General features: G+C 42.6%; 1 protein-coding gene across 1 annotated transcript in view; it reads right to left on the minus strand.

The window, feature by feature from the left end:
- The window catches only part of LOC102043948 (exostosin-1), a 30,458-nt gene extending 17,303 nt beyond the window's left edge, over positions 1–13,155 (minus strand). Inside the window, exons 1-4 of the mRNA XM_031056726.1 lie at positions 13,062–13,155; positions 10,304–10,411; positions 6,600–6,719; positions 1,005–1,137 (exon numbers count right to left, since the gene is read on the minus strand). Coding sequence (XP_030912586.1) covers positions 1,005–1,137; positions 6,600–6,719; positions 10,304–10,411; positions 13,062–13,139 — 439 coding nt within the window. The 5' untranslated portion in view covers positions 13,140–13,155. The remainder of the gene's footprint in view (positions 1–1,004; positions 1,138–6,599; positions 6,720–10,303; positions 10,412–13,061) is intronic.
- Positions 13,156–13,674: the final 519 nt, after the last annotated feature.

Below are 13,674 nucleotides of genomic sequence, written 5' to 3' on the forward strand. Positions count from 1 at the left end.
CAGGCTCTGTTTTGCTGCCTGGCCCTGGATGCTTGATGTTTTTTTACAGATTATCTCCACAAATTCCAGAAGCTTATTCATTTTCCTCAGTTCCATTACAGCCTCTGTCAGATTTTTGCTCTTTCTGGGTTGATTCCTATCCACATGAATCTTCAATTACATCCTGAGCTGATAATTCTGCTTGCATCCTTGCCTTCCATTTTTAAATTTTTGTCTTGCTATGATTTCCTTTTTCGTCTGGAATAACACATCCTACTGGTGCCTACCCTTCCTTACTGCTCTCAACCTCATCTAAATTCATCAGTGTGGGGGTCATAGTCGTTTTTCATCAGAATTAGCACAGAAACCTTCTTCTCCCTTTTTTAACACAGTAACTGTCAATTTTTAGCAGGTGAGCAGCACAGATCCACACAAGTGGGATGGCAGAGGCTGAGCCAAAAGTAGCAGCAGTCTGGTAAGCAGGATCCCTTCAGCCTGGAGGCACATTCACCTGCAGAATTCATTGTTCAAGCTCTGCTTCAGGAAAAAGCCATGAACCCTAAGCCCTATTCATTCCTTCTAGTGGGATTCATATGAAGACACATAGTATGCAGAGTAAATCCATACCAAGTGTGCACTCCAATAAAAAGTGTCATGGGTAAATTACCACTTTCCCAATTTGCCAAGCAGACATAAACAAAGAAAGGAAAAAGCGATTCCCTTATGTCCCCTCAGGCCATGAATGGGTCAGCAACTCAGGCATTAATTACCAGCAACTGAAAAGTATGAGGGAACATACTTTTTTTTTTTAACAATCTCTGCAAGCAAGAGGCACATGATGCATGCTGATGAGTCAGAGATGTTACAGCCTACAGTGGGCAGTGAAGACTGAGATAGGATAAATGAAAGGCATCATTAACTAGAAATGAATGATAAGTCACTTGGCACATGCTACTCAAAGACAAAACTTCAAAATTCCACTAGAAATTCCAGATGTTACTACATTATAGCAAGGATTCACTCACCAAGATTAGCATAGTAGTAAGGAAAATCTCCCAGATATGAGGAATATTGTGGCAGTACAAATAACCCTCCAGGATGTTTGTTCCATATTAAGCTGTTACGTGATATGTGCTTAAATATTCTGTCCTGAATAATCTGGAAAACAAGAGAAGTAATGATTTTTAAATAGACTGTCATAGTCACTGGTAGAAGCTTCAGGGACTTCAGCTGACTGGAATCATCACCCATTCTGCAAAAAGCTGAGACACACAAATTACTAGACACTCCTCCTTGATCTCTCTTAAAAGGACTCAGAACCTGCTCACTGACACCACTTCAGCAGCTCAGGCTTTGTGCCATAGGTTTTAGAGCACCTGATTAGTCTCTCTGGACATGGGGACCATACAATTTAGTGCTTTTTATAATTCAAGTCAAATATTTTGTCTATTTGAGTATCTTAGCAGTTGTAAGCCTGATTAGTTCATTGTCAGCTTTACTATCCAGAACTCACACAAGACAATTATTTGAAGATGGCATTAAAAAGCCAGATAATATTAGGAGATAAGGAGAGTATTCAAAACCAAAAAGACTTTCAGCAAATCAGGCTGCACTAATTATTATTTTTTTCTTAATTATAAAGAGATATTAGCATTCAGATGCATCACTGATTCCACGTCTCAGCTCTGTAACAGTTCCTCGTTGGATGAAACAGATGATCTTTTCCCAACTACTGCCTGACTCTATAGGGAGCCAAAACCAGAGATTCTTAGATTTCTGAGGTCAGAACAGATTGCTATGTCATCGACTTTATCACCTAGAATACCACAAGCACAAAAAGAAAAAACGATACCAGGCCACACAATTAGTGTGTATTTATGAAATTCCAGTTGCTTCACATGGGATGCCTGATTGCAGGAACAAGAGTGGTTCTTACACTGATGGGAAATCCTTTAAACTTCCTGCGAAAGCAAGATTCAGTGGTGGGAATCTCTAATAGGACAAATTCAGCCTCCAAAGAAGATGCAACTTTCTAAGTGCAATACACTCTTGAGCCACATATTCTTACAGATTTGCTTTCCCTTGGAGCACTAGAAATTAGCAGGTCTGGAGATGGAATGCTGCAAAGGGCCAGTGGGTGGTGAAGGATGAATTTTCCCCCAGGGTGGCTAAGCAAGAATGCCCTGCCTTCTGAAGCTCATCTTTTGTTATGTTCCAAGGAGGTTTCTATGTAACTGGCAGTTTATGCAGTGCACAGGGCTTGAGTGCCAAGAACATGTTGGTTGTTCAAACCCAATGTCTCTGGCCTTAACACAGATGTATCTGGGTGAAACTTTGTATCTCTGAACCTGGACTGAAGTGTAGGAAAACCAAAAAACAAGCAAAAAGAACCACCACAAGAAGAACAAAAGCAGCTGCTGCACTCTAAGCAAGCTAAAATTTCTGTAAGCTCCTAAGTTCTGGGACATTTGGTCAATATATAAATAAGTATTGCCACAAGCAGCCATTTTCCTGGAATTTTTGATTGCCATGACAAGAAAAGATTAAAACTACAGTTACATTGTGTTAGACAATCCACTGCTGGTGGCAATACATGTACTGCTAAACTGGGGCAGATGTTAAATGCATGCTTTTCTGAATTTTGCCTACAGCCAATTACCATAGCTAATATGCAGTAATTCACTCACATGAGTAAGTTAATTTTACTTTTTGTTTTGGAGTAAGAGACTTAAGACTGTAATGCCATCACTGACAAGAATGTATGTGAATATTTCTAGTTGAGAAGTTAGGGTATCAGTTGTCAGATCTCCCACATGGCAGTGGGGACAGGAAAAAACACAGACAATGACTGTTGTTTATCCACTAAATAAGAGAGAACCTGGAAAGTATTTATTCTTGAGTGTTTACCACAAAGCATAAATACTGCAGCTCCTCCCTCTTGCTGTCTGAGAACTGGGGCAGAACTGGACAAGTAGAAGTCTGTAAATTTGCCTGGCCAGGAGGTTTGCCCAGGCAGTGGAGTTTTCTGGGGCACTGGCAGCCAGCAAGGCTGCAGGGCAAACACGAGGCTCATGTTCCGCACCCGGAGCCAGCGCAGCTCCAGCGCGGCAGGGCCCCGGTGCCACAGCAGCTCTGGCTGCCTGGGAGCCCCTCAGCCTCCCAAACCTCACCTGAGTGCTCCTGCATCCTCCTGGGGAGCTGCTGAGGTGGTGCACCACAGGAAAAAATGCAGCACTAATTCATCACTCTCCTGGGCCTACATAGGAAACCTAGCTGTCTGTTAGGACAGAGGGGGAAAACCTGGCAGAAAGAGAACTAAAACGTGTAAAAAAAAATAACATGGAGGACACAAGGAATAAAAATGTAGAGCGTACAGTGTTGCACATATTGCAGAGACAGCTATCTACCTGGTCTCTCCAATGATGAGGCATGACAGGAAGTTTACTAAGAGAAGAAAGGGGTTAGGATCTCTGGCAAGATCTCCTTCTTTTTTGGAATGCATTAATAGCCCAATATTTTTGTCTCCCTCATCCTCACACTTCAAAAAGTTCACATATTGCCCTAATCATTGCTGCTTTTCAACAGGCCCTAGCCAAGCATCCAGCATTTATTTTCTGTACTTTGTGCTGTCCCTCTCCCCTCTTCTTCCTGAGTGGAGGACTGGGAATGCTGTGCAGGGATGTTTTGGGTTTGCTTCAAGAGAAGATGAAGCTGAAGATGTGCAGATATGCTGGAGCATGCATCTGATGGTGCCTGCAGCAGCCACTGCTGCACTGCCAGAGCTCCCCCTCACCAGCCTGCAGCTGACATTGGTGAGCATCACTGCCAAACCCACACCTTGTCCAAAATACTGGGCAGCTCCTTGTGCCTGCCACAGGGGGTGTTGCTGGCCAAATGATTCAAACATCTTATTTTGGGCTATCAGCTGGTGGCTTAGGCCACTGTGCTGGGGTATAGTTCATTTTCTTCACAGTGGGGCTGTGGTTTGGATTTGTGCTAAACACAGGGTTGACACTCTAGAGATGCTTTTGTTATTGCTGAGCAGGGCTTGCACAGAGCCAGGGCCTTTTCCACTTCTCATACGGCCACGGTGTCGAGGAAATTGGGGGTGCCTGGGAGGCTGGGAGGAGACACAGCCAGCATGGGTGACCCAAACTGGCCTAAGGGAAATTCCAGACCAAATGACATCATGCTCAGGATATAAAGTGATGGGAAGAAGGAGGAAGAGGAAGACATTTGGAGTGATGGTGTTTGTTTCCTCCAGTCACCATTACATGTGATGGTGCCCTGCTCTCCTGGAGCTGGCTGAACACCTGCCTGCCAGTGGGAAGCAGTGACTTAATTCCCTGCTTTGCTTCATTTTTTTATGTAGCTTTTGCTTCCCCTATTAAACTGTATTTATCTCAACTCATGAGTTTTCTGGCTTTTACCCTTCCAGCTCCCTCCCTGACCCCACTGATGGGAGAGTGAATGAGTGGCTGCCTGGGGCTTGGCTGCTGGCTGGGGTTGAGCCACAACAGTCACCAAGGAGCTTAAAATGTGATTTAAGGAACTTAAAATGTGATTTAAAGTCTCCAGAGGTGTGCAGAATAAAGGGCTGTGATGTCCTTGCAGACATCTGATTTGGTGAAGACTTTTTCTGTGCTGATATCCTCAGACAGGGACATACACTGGCACTGCAGTTAGTGGGCAAGTGATTATTCTGATGATATCTAGAATCAGAGCACTCTGACACAACAGTACTACAACAGAAGATGGATCACATCCACATACCAAAAAAAAAATCCTGCTAGGAATTTACTTCCAGGCATTAGATTTTAAGAAGAGGATATACTGCTTGCTTGCAGGTTTCAGACAACAAAAGTCACTCTCAACTGTATTAATCCTTTCCTAAGGAAAGTTAACATGGGACTTAGGCAAGTTGAAATGTGAAATGAGTGAAAACAAAAGAATCCCTCTTAGCTGTCTCAAAAGCTTAAGAGTCCTGAATTAAAAAACAACAACAACAACAACAAAATCTCAAACCAAAATCAGTCTCCCAAACAGATGAAAAAACCCAGAACATCAACACCAGGCATACATTAATTGGTTTCATTAAACTGAATCTTCTGGGAAGACTTTTGTCTTCACTTTGTTTTTTCTGGTCTGAGCAGAAACTCCAGCTTGCTGGTTACCCATCTGCTTCAGCTTTAGAGGTTTTGCTGTCCCTTGGGCTCCTGAAACCACATGGGCCAATGTGCCCCAAAGCAGCATCAAAGACCCATGTGTGAGCACTGGAACTTGATGTGATGGACACCAAGGCTGTGGGAGCTGCAGGTTGTGTGCCCTGGAGTTCAGAGCCAGCACAGGCAGGAGAGGGGCAGTGGGGACAGCCATGTGCCCCTGTCCTTTCAGCAACCCCTAACAATAACAGGGCACATGCAGGGAAGGCAGAGGATGCCTGAGGCACCTGATGGACCCTGGGAGCACTTCTTGTAAGGGTGAATTGAACTGTGAGCAATGGCACATGGTCTTCCACCTTTGTGAGTCTGATCCTGGTGTGGGCTGTGGTAATTATCATTACCTCATCCGTGCTCATGAGGAGTTTGAGGATGAAGAGCAGTTGCTAACAGGAACAGATGAAGACATCTGACTTCTGAGGGCAATGGGAGCATTGTGAGGATGGCTATGCCAGGAGCTCTGCAAATGTTCCCTGGCTGGTTTTCTTCACTGGCATGGAAAAACCTAAGGGACTGCCTTGCAGCAGCTGGAGATTGATCAGCCACGGGCACTCATTTGCAGTTTTCAGGGAGAAGAAGGTACAGCAGGAAATGTGGAGCCTTAACAACTGTGCATCTCAACTGTGCACAAAGACAGGTGCAATTGCAGAAGCATTAGCATAAGACGAATGCATTTGCACCTACAAAGTGAGCCTCTTTCAGTGGTACAAATGTGTCAAAAATTTATGTGAAAAATTGCAAAACAGAAAAGAAACCTGCTTTTGAAATTGCAGCCTGGGCCCTACTTCTGAAGAGCCTTTCATCTTTCCCCTGTCTTTCATTTCAGAAAGGATTCTCTCCACATTTGAGATCATCTGTCTCCTCTTTTAATAGCAGTCTAATTATGATTATCTATTAATAATTTATAAGAATGATCAGGCCTTTCCCTTCTCCTGTGTGTGAAGATAACACATAGCACTTACAACCCCTCCTTTTTCTTGAGCCAGATCAATACCCCCATCACGAGGCCTCAAAATGTTAAGGAATGGTCAAGAAGGAGCTCTACAGTAGCATTATTTCCAAAAAGAATTCCAGAAAGGTTTCTTAAGAAACACATTTACTACCAATGACAAGGACAGTGATTCATAAGCCATAAAGCCTTGCAAAGTCAAGATCACACATGACAACTTTTCCATGTGTTGGGTAGCTCCCATTTTTCACTGTGTCAGTTTTCTAATGTGGATTCCAATGATGAAGAAAGTATTTCCTTAGGGGAGAAAACTCATCAAGATGCTGAGCCTTTTTCCCAGTGACCAATTGCATGTCATGAAAACCAAGGTCTGAAGCCAGCTGAGGACAGGAGCAGTTGGACAGGTACGGAAATCTCACTGCTTGGCAAGGTCTCAGACAATTTTTACTTACCTCTAGTGTAGTCAGTACAATCTTCTCAACTGAAGAAAAATAAGCCTCCCACAAGAACTGTGTCTGCTGTCTAAGTGCTAGGATTTTATCCTGATGGATAGACCTGATTGTAGAAGGAATCTGTAATACAAGATGTAATATAGTCAGAAGCTTTAGAAACAACAAAATCTCATCAAATTAATATGCTGCTGACAAGCCCTCTCTCCATTAGCAGGTTGTACAGCTTCAGCACTTGAGTCCAATGGAGATGTGTGTCAACAGTTAAAGCCTTGATGTAAAACAAATGAGACACAACCCTTTATAACCTCTGATATTGACTATATTAATTTTTTTAATCTGCTTTCTTTTAGTTTTTGATTGTTTTATGGTTATGAGTGGTGTGGCACAGTAAGGAACTCCTCCACGCAGCCCTCATGCTTTTCATCCCACAAAACTCTTCATGGACTAGAATTTTAACAGCCTAGTACCTGCAGGGGCTGAGAGTTCAACAATAATCCCCACATTCCAAGTATATTAATGGGATGTGGAATTGCATTTACCACAGCATGGCAGCACTAAGTGTCCTAAGGAAAACACAGCAACACCTTAAGTAAGACTCCACTTTTTGGGAGCCCATGGATCAAATTGCATTTTAATAATTACCTTAGGTGGAAAGAATAACATCTTCCACAACATCTGTTATTCACAAGGGAAAACAGTGCTTTTTTTTTCTCTCTTTCCATAATCTACACATTAATTGTTGTATAAGTTGCCTTATAAATAAACCCTAAATTGTCCTGCTGCAGCACTTTTCCATTAAAAAATGTAACTGCTCACTAGATCAGAAGGGACGGGCTTCGTGTCTACATCTCTCACCATCCCTATGTCCTTCTCAAAACTAAGGTGTGTATATGCCATTATTTAACTTAGGACATTGACCAAGGCCTCCAGTACAACTTGGATGATGCAAAGTGACATTATCAAGGGGATTTACTGAAATTTGCTTCAGTGATGAGGGCTAGTCACAGCACTAGAAAGGCATTTAGACTATGTCGCTGCTTTGTGCTCATCTTTTTCTAGAAATGAACAGTTATTTTCACGCACACACAATCACTCAATCACTTTTGTGATTTCTAACTGGAATCACAGAATTGTTTAAGATGGAAAAGACCTCTAAGCTCATCGAGTTCAACCACTAAATTATGCCAACTTGTTCTCAGACACTGATTTCTCATAAATCTTTTACCTGAGTCATTAGTTTTAAAAGCAAATACCTGGGCTGTGTATTTGGTCCTTGTGCATTCCAGCTTATTTTGAAGCTTGCCTGCATCCCACCACATTCACCCCTTTCCTGACCAAAACACACTCTGCTTATTCCTAAAATATTCTGAGAAAAGCTGGTGATCATTATTTGCTTTCATGTGTTCCGAAATCAAACGATTTCCCATTAAACCTCTTTCCTGAAGAAAATTTGCAACTTTAAAAATTTACATGTAAAAATTTTTCACAAGAACCACCAAATTCTTTACTTGCAGAGTTTGCAACCAGGTCTGGACACTTTGCCCATGATTCCACTGGCTGCAGTGTCAGATGGGCCAGTATGTGCTCTCTCAGCCCTTAACTCTTAGACCATCCTCTTAGAGACATTGCTAATATAATACAGACTTTGGGCTTATGAGAGAGTTAGCACTGCAGCAAGGTGGAGCAGAAGAAAATTGTCAGATTGTCCAAGATGCTGCTGTATTTCCCTCCCCTATAGGCCCTTTAAGTAAAACACAGGTCTTTAGGTAAAATACTCCCTGCAAAAGTAAAGACAGAACCTGAAAACATGTATTGGCACATGTCTGAGAGATCACATCACTATTCATTATGTGCTCCAATAAGCAGAAGGATAATAAACATTACCTGTACTGGCTGCACAGATGTGTATTAATCACACTCAGAAATATTACTAGTAGCAAAGACAAGATTTAAGTCACTTCTTAGTGGCAATACAGCATTTTCTCAATAAAGGTTTAATTGCAATATGTGCAACCCTGTGCAGTGTGTATGCACACGTGTGTAACCCACCCATAAAATCAATACTCAATCCCCACTACACCTTATGAAAGGGAATGCTGCTCTGACTATGAAGGTTACTGCACGAAGTTATGATTTTACACACCATACCATACTCCTGAGTGCCAGCAAACACACTGTCAAGGTTAAAAAGAGCCTTGATGGAGGCTCTGTTACAACAGCTGGAAAGAAAAATCAGAGCTCCCATTTTAAATGCATTTGCCTATTAATCTACTTGTCCAGAAAGACAGGTGGGGAAAATGATGTATTAATACTAATCCAGCATGATTACAGTGGAATTATTAGAACTTTAATAAAAGGTCATTTCAGCAATGAGTAGGGGGGAGGGAAAAACCACCCTGCACAAATAAATGCAGAAAAGCTCCCAGCACTATGATGAGGAGAATATGCAAATAAAAACATCCGAGTTGCTCTCAAACAGGAAATGAAAAACTATAACATAACAAAAACATTTCCCAGAGCAGACATTCAGGCCCTCTGCCAGCTCTTTAAAAACACTGTTAATAACAGAGCAGTAGCTGTTCAATATGGAAGCAGCTGTGTGAAGTGAACGAATGGCACGTTACCGGAAAACATGAAGATCAGCAAATTATTATTATTTAAAGAGAGACATAATTTTGCTCAGAAAAAATGTGCTGTCCACAGAAGCAAAAATCAAATGGCCCTTTTATATTTGCAGCTTGTATGACATTAAGTAGAATAGGCACTCCATGCAAGGCTTGCTAGGCAATCTCTTCACAAATATTTACTTCCTCAGACAAGTAGACAGCCATGTGATGACACTGCAAAGATACTTTGTTTTGGGGTGCCACCACACTTGTAGCTTTGAGGGTTTCTCTCTGTGGAGGACACTAAATTCAAGGATCAAAAAAAAGAAAAAAAAAAATCAGTCTTAGAGGCTACTTTGTGCTTATTCCAGATCTTGTGGATCTCAGCCTTACGCTGGACAATGGCACTTTGGAAAAAACAATTTCTCAAGAACTTCTCCTAACATGAGCTTCTCTGCAGAATTTACAGAATATATTTGGACTGTAATACCCACTAAAATAGCTGAAAAAACCAAAACAACCATAGTGCATTTAAAACCAAAGTAGATGATGAAAGTAGCAGGGAATTTGTAACTTCTCAGCCCATTTTTGTTCTATGACCTCAAGATTAACTATAAGTGACAGGAACACTGCTTCAGAAGGCAATGCTACATAGTCCACTCATCTGAAAAGGGACAGATTCTGCTTCCCATCAAACTGTTAGATGGTAACTCCTGCCTGAGAAAATACCTGCTTTCCTGAGGATACCCCTGAGGATAAATTATTTTTTAAGGACTGGGGCAGAATCCTCAAATGTTTTCCCCTTTCATCACAGTACCTGGACAGGTCTACCTCAGATTGGCATTCACACCAGAAATATTTCATGCTCTTCACAAAAATAAAAGTCTTCTGCACTTAAGAATGTGGCCTGGTGGTTGCAGTGACCTTCAGGTCAAATAATGAATGATGTCATATTAAATGAGCTCACAGCCAGCCTGACACAGACAATCCCTTCATGATAAAAAAAAATTTTACAACCCTGACCTTTTGGATTCATCTTTCCTGTCCATTGAGATGGTGGCAGCAATAATCAAGTGAAGGCCATGGTCTGTTCCTTACCTGTAATAACAATCTCTCATCGCCGATGATGGCAGCTTGGTTCCAATCGATCACTTCTGAGAACGGCAGCTCCCATCCATTGCTGAGCATGACCGGGACGCAGGCGGCCTGTGGGCACAGAGGCACAGTCACTGTCAGCAGCAGTCCCAGCTCTCCACCAACACCCTGACCCCTTCTCTGCACCAGCTCAGATGAGGCAACATGGCAAAAACACCAGAAGCCACAGCAGGGCAGCCCAAGTGTTGATAATATTCCATTTTGAACTTATTCGTATGCACTGAAAGGTGGGGTTTGCACGGACAGTGGCATTTGCAATCTGGTGCTTACACTGCCAGACAAGGGCAGAACTGTTCAGTGCAGCAGATGGAACACTGGAGAATTTAATACAAAATTATGGCCTTCCTTGCTGCTTTTTTTCAGCAAGGAGCAACTTCCCTAGCTTTTATAGTAGGTTACTGACAACCCTACAGAAAATACAGATCGTATTTAACTCCTCACCACCTTTCCCATGAAGGAGTAAATTCTCTACCCTGTTTGGTATCAACTCTCCAAATAGAAGCAACTACACAAATACAACTCATCTGTCATCACTTGTCTACAAAAATAAGAATTGTTCTATGTCCTAAAACAAAAAAAACCCAAAACATACACATTCAGTATCTATTTCTTGTCAGTATGATCTGTGTAAACTAATTAAACTTTTGCGAGTTTTACAAGTTCTTCTGCACTGGCAGTTTGTGAATACTTAGCAAATAGGTCAGTATTTCCATAAACAAATTATCACCACTATGTTCTGGTCAGCTCAATCACAACATAAGATCCAAACCAAACACCTTCTGATGAGACGAAATAACCTAGTATCAGAAGATTTTTATCAAACCTGTGCTCTGGTTCAGTTTCCTTTGGATCAAACCAAGCTTAAGTGTTCTGAGTTTGGTCCAGACTAGGGTTCAGCCTCCCAAAAGATGGTATAAAGGGGAATCTTTCAGACTGCTGTACCTTCCTTGGTAAGATGCATCATGCACAGCATCTTAGACTGGTCAAGTCTACATTACAGCAGTGCTTATTATGTGTAAACAACCGTGATCTTTTGTAAGGAATTACATCAATGCATGAAAAAAGCCAACTAAAAAACACTTAGTAATGTGTTTTCATGTTTAAAACATTGCACTAATGTGGATTAGGACTTTCAACATCACCTGCATCCAGACAGAAACTGGGAATACATCATTATTGGTGAATACTGCTGCTAGACTGATAGCAAAATCCTCAGTTGCCTACATTTTATCACTGACCAGGAGCCCACAAGTGCTGTGCAGTGAGCTAAACTCCTTGTTTTCCCTTCCTGAGATGATGTATCTAACAGAAGCTGCATGACTTTGAGCCCAGACAAGAGAAGAGCTGAGGAGTGCTCTTCAGGAGGATCTGAAGTGACTTGTCATCTCATATATGCCAGTCCCACTTCTTCCTCTGAAGAGAGAACAGCACTTTTCAGGCTATTAATCTTTTCTTTATTAGGGGAAAGAGGCAAGTGACAGTCCAGAACTTGGATTTCAAATTTGATTGCAGGTGTGGGGTTCAGTGATTACACCTATGTGTCCAGGGCATGTAGGGCGTCCAAAAAAACCCATCAAAGGTGGTCAGACATGACACAGGATCTACTGGAGTCCTTCTGGAGAAGCAGCAGAAAGCCAGAAGGGTTTTCTGGGTACCCTGGGCTTCTAAAATGACATAATATACCTACACTTAGGTACCTGAATCCTGCTCAGCGCTGCAGTAAACAACACTCTCTAACAGTGGCTGGGACATTGTATGGTTGATGATGAAAAGGGATGGGATGTCATCCATTGACAGCTTTACTGTCAATGCTGTGACACTTTCCAAATGGTAAAGCAACTCCTGGAGGCAGGACCCTGCAAGGTGTGTTCATTTGCCATTTCACTGAAACCAAGCACCTCCTTCTCTCCACTCCAGCCCCCATGGAAATCCAGGTGCCAGACCCACAGGGGAGCTGCAACCCCTCACAAAATGCTCTCTATGCCTGACTGAAGATCCAGGATTAGGCTGATGTTTGCCAAAAAAAAACCCCACCAGACAGGCCGAAGGTGGAGTAGGCAGGTGTCAGGCTTGACAACTGTGCTGCCTGGCCAGAGGGACTCCAGAGCCCATTTGTATTGCCTTCTGTGGCTGGCCCACAGTAAAAAAGGGCCCACTAACCAATTTTTTAAAAGGTGAAGGATATTCAGGTGCTGTCCCAGACAGCACATGAACTCCCTGAGATCAGCTTATATCCACTTTCATGTGAAGCTTCCATCTGGAGCTTTAACACCTCCAGGCCATGTTCTGTATGTTCAGCAAGCACCATCTCAAAACTGGCAATGCATAAGCAGGTCTGTTTTGGCTAAATGAAAACAAAAAGCTATTTTTACTGCCCCAGGGCTTACATGTACAGGCCAGTGTCTCCCAGGGGAAGTCTCACAGCTTGACAAAATACTGTTCTTAACCAATCTCTCAGCCTCACCACATCCAGGGAAACCCTCTTCCTGGAGACAGAGCAATCCACCCTTCAGATGAGTTCAGTGCCTCAGCCCCTCCTGGGAAGAAGCTGCCAATTGCTCCAGAAGTATGAATAGAGGATTTTGCAAAGTGGATTACTGTCCACTAGGGAAATGAAACACACTTCCCTCCTCCCCGCCTCCCTGCTATTGCACACTGAATCACAGCCAGCGAAGTCACTGTTTTAAACTGCAGCTCTTACCTGCAAGGCTTCCAAAAACCTGAAAGAGCCAAGCCTGCGGCCACGGGGAACCAGACAGAAAGTGGCATTGTGCAGCATTTCACGGTAATCATACCTAACAAGAACAGGGCAGAAAAGAGAAAATTCAATTAGCGTTGAGTCCTAGAGTAACTGGGCGTGAAAATGCAAACAGCTGTTGAGACACATCTGGATAAAATCATCCCCAACCCAGACCATTCAGCACCAGGTTAGCTGACTCCCTCCGTGCATGTCAGCCTCCTCTCTGGCTCCTTTTTGCTCATCCTCAGGAGAAACCACCATGGGAGCATGGTGGGGAGAGTGCTAATGAGACTGATAAGGAAGGAAGGAATTTTGCCTACGCAATAATGAACCAGTTCTGTATAAACAGTGCAGGACTTCCAAGAACAAACTCACACTAAATATTTTGATACCCAAAGCATTGTTGCAGTACTTCTGTGACCCTGATTTCTATTCAGATTTGGTCAAAGCCATGCATAACTGTGTTCACAAGAGGTTTGTACAAAGCAAAAAAATATTCAAGCTATGCCAAAGAAATATTTCCTTATCAAGCAGGCACTAAAAAAGGGATGGGGGGATACAATGACTCACTTGG

This window comes from Geospiza fortis, unplaced genomic scaffold, assembly GCF_000277835.1.
Source record: "Geospiza fortis unplaced genomic scaffold, GeoFor_1.0 scaffold111, whole genome shotgun sequence".
Lineage (NCBI taxonomy): Eukaryota > Metazoa > Chordata > Aves > Passeriformes > Thraupidae > Geospiza > Geospiza fortis.